Source organism: Kryptolebias marmoratus, linkage group LG6 (genome assembly GCF_001649575.2).
Source record: "Kryptolebias marmoratus isolate JLee-2015 linkage group LG6, ASM164957v2, whole genome shotgun sequence".
NCBI lineage: Eukaryota > Metazoa > Chordata > Actinopteri > Cyprinodontiformes > Rivulidae > Kryptolebias > Kryptolebias marmoratus.
In genome coordinates, this window is record NC_051435.1 from 18,167,703 (window position 1) to 18,170,210 (window position 2,508).

At 44.3% G+C, this 2,508-nt stretch overlaps 1 protein-coding gene across 1 annotated transcript; it reads left to right on the forward strand.

Moving 5' to 3' along the window:
- Window positions 1–4: 4 nt before the first annotated feature.
- On the forward strand, window positions 5–2,508 carry LOC119617122 (probable ubiquitin carboxyl-terminal hydrolase FAF-X; the record flags this gene model as incomplete). Its single annotated transcript, XM_037976214.1, has 4 exons — window positions 5–202; window positions 621–650; window positions 1,326–1,424; window positions 2,338–2,508. Coding segments are annotated over 4 exons (498 nt in total), but the record flags the coding sequence as incomplete, so codon positions are not given.

Sequence of the window (2,508 nt, forward strand, 5' to 3'; positions counted from 1 at the left end):
CTTGAAGCGGAAGTGGACGTGGGCCGTGGAGTGGTTGGGGGATGAGCTGGAGAGGAGGCCGTACACGGGGAACCCCCAGTACACCTACAACAACTGGTCCCCTCCCGTTCAGAGCAACGAGACCTCCAACGGATATTTCCTGGAGCGCTCGCACAGCGCTCGCATGACTCTGGCCAAGGCCTGTGAACTCTGTCCCGAAGAGGTAACGGCATTCACAGCGCACCAGTCGAAACACAGGAATCATGTTTAGGCGATTAACAGAAACCTCCGACAGACGTATTTGTATAAACGAGGCTGATATGTGTCGCATCACAACACGACGACCCACTCGATGTCTTATTTGTAGCCGGATGTGTTTCCTGTAGCTTTTTGCTTTTTAAAAAAAAAAAATGCAATACATTTATAGAAAAAGAAGAAGAAAAAAAATGTAATTTCAAGACTTTAAATAGTTTACTCTCTTTAGTCGTTTGTTAGGCTGAATATGATTTGTTTTTTATGGCTAAAACTAACAATACACAACTGTAATTCTGTTGATCTCACTTCAGATGAATTACTTGTACTTTTCTTGATGAAAAAATCCAGTCAAGTGACGCACTTTTCCTGTAATATTCCATACACAGCTCAAGTGTACTCAGGGAAGCCCAGGGAAGGTCAGTATTCCAGGCACCACAACATGAAGGAAGGAAACTTAACAAAATCTACTTCAAGACTCAGCAGAGAAACATTGAGCAGTAGATCAGTGTTTAGATGATGTATCTGTCGGGTGTAATTAGGTACTCAGCAGTAGTTAGAGTATTTTTATTTTAGCTGCCTGCCTAAAAAGTCCGGGAGTTCTGATCTCCCTTTATGTTACTAAGGCCAACACACTGAGAGCATATATGCTTTTGTTATGTTAAAGTTAGATTTTTACACATCAGAAGGTTAATTTTTATCACTGACAGGTTCATTTATTAATGTAGATACAGAGCTATGTGCTCAAATCAGTATTTCCAGTGCAGCTTTTCTAGGATGAATACGACTTAGAGTGAGCCTTATTTTCCTGAACTTGTACACTGAAATTACATCCAGTGACAAAGTGCTTGTGGTGTCTCTAAGTATGTTGACAGGCGTACGATTCACCCACAAACACAGGCTAATCTCACTTACACCTGTTAGCTGATGACACAGTCAGGACATTTGCCATGCAGCCTATTGCTTCATGCTAAAGTGTAGCATTACACCCAGTGTTTTTTTTTTTTTGTCTATTTATGTGATCATATTTTACAATAAATTAAAAGCAAGCGACCCGTTTTCGCCTGCAATAAGTGTCTGTTTTTGTATTGCAGGAGCCAGATGAGCAGGAAGCACCCGACGATCAGGATTCCTCCCCGCCCGAGGACACCTCCCTGTACCCCCACTCTCCTGGAACCACCCAGTTTCCGCAGGTAGCGCCTCCCCGGAGCCGCCGTTCGTGTCTCGAAGCACGTTAATGTTAAAGCGCCGCCAGTTTTCCACCATCCATTAACGGTGCCGGTAACCACGAAGGAACGTTTTCTGTTTGAGTGCTCGTAAAATCCGAAGCGTGAGGTTTCCGGTCAGTTTGGAACGCTTCAGCAGGAAAGCGGTCCTGAACGCTTCTGTCCTGGAAAAAAAAAAACATCTTATTTTATTCTATAACTCTTTGACTCTTACGAGCATCAACCTAAACACAATTTGGGCACAAGTTGTTGGAAAACTGTGCAGTAACGTGAGCGTTCTAGTGAAAATACATCTGATTATTATTGACCTTTGGAAGCGAGTTTCTCGTTTTCAGCTCAGTTTGACCTCTACAGGTGTAGCTAGCGCAGGTAAAGTTAATTTAGACATGCTGACTACACCTTAAGAGCCTTTATTCCTACAGAAGATATTCTTTTTTCTACATATGATGCACCTTCATGTTTGTCCAAAGCAGCCAGACTCGGAGAGAAGCTGTCAGGGTGGGGAAATGAGTTGTTTTTTGGGAAACTTCTAAAGTTTTTATTGTCGTCTGTAGGGTTAGTTTATGTGTCTTTATCGGGGCAGTTTGACCTACTTTCAGTCAAGAAGAACTCTGTTTGTTTTATGAACTAAAAGCTGGATGTCTAAGAAGTTGGATTCTCTTCTGAGTTGTAAGACTTCCTGGAATCCAGCTGTTCAGTGAGTTTTTGACGAAGCGATCTGTTGACGGTGAATAAATCTCACGCCGCTTCACAAAGTTTGAAGCTGCAGAGATCTTTAAATGGTTTAATGTTTCAAGTTTTTTGGGCACTTTGTTACAAAAACACTTAAATAAATAAATACTTTTTTTTTTTTTCTCTGTGTCTCTCTCTTGTCGAACAGAACAACCACCCCCACGGGCAGCCGTACACCGGGCCCGCCGCTCAGCACATGAACAACCCCCAGCGTCCCGGGCCGGCCTCGGCTCCGACTCCAGGCCCGACTCAGACCCAGACCCAGACCCAGACCCCGGCCCCGGCCCCGGGCCCGACCCAGACCCCGACCCCGACCCCG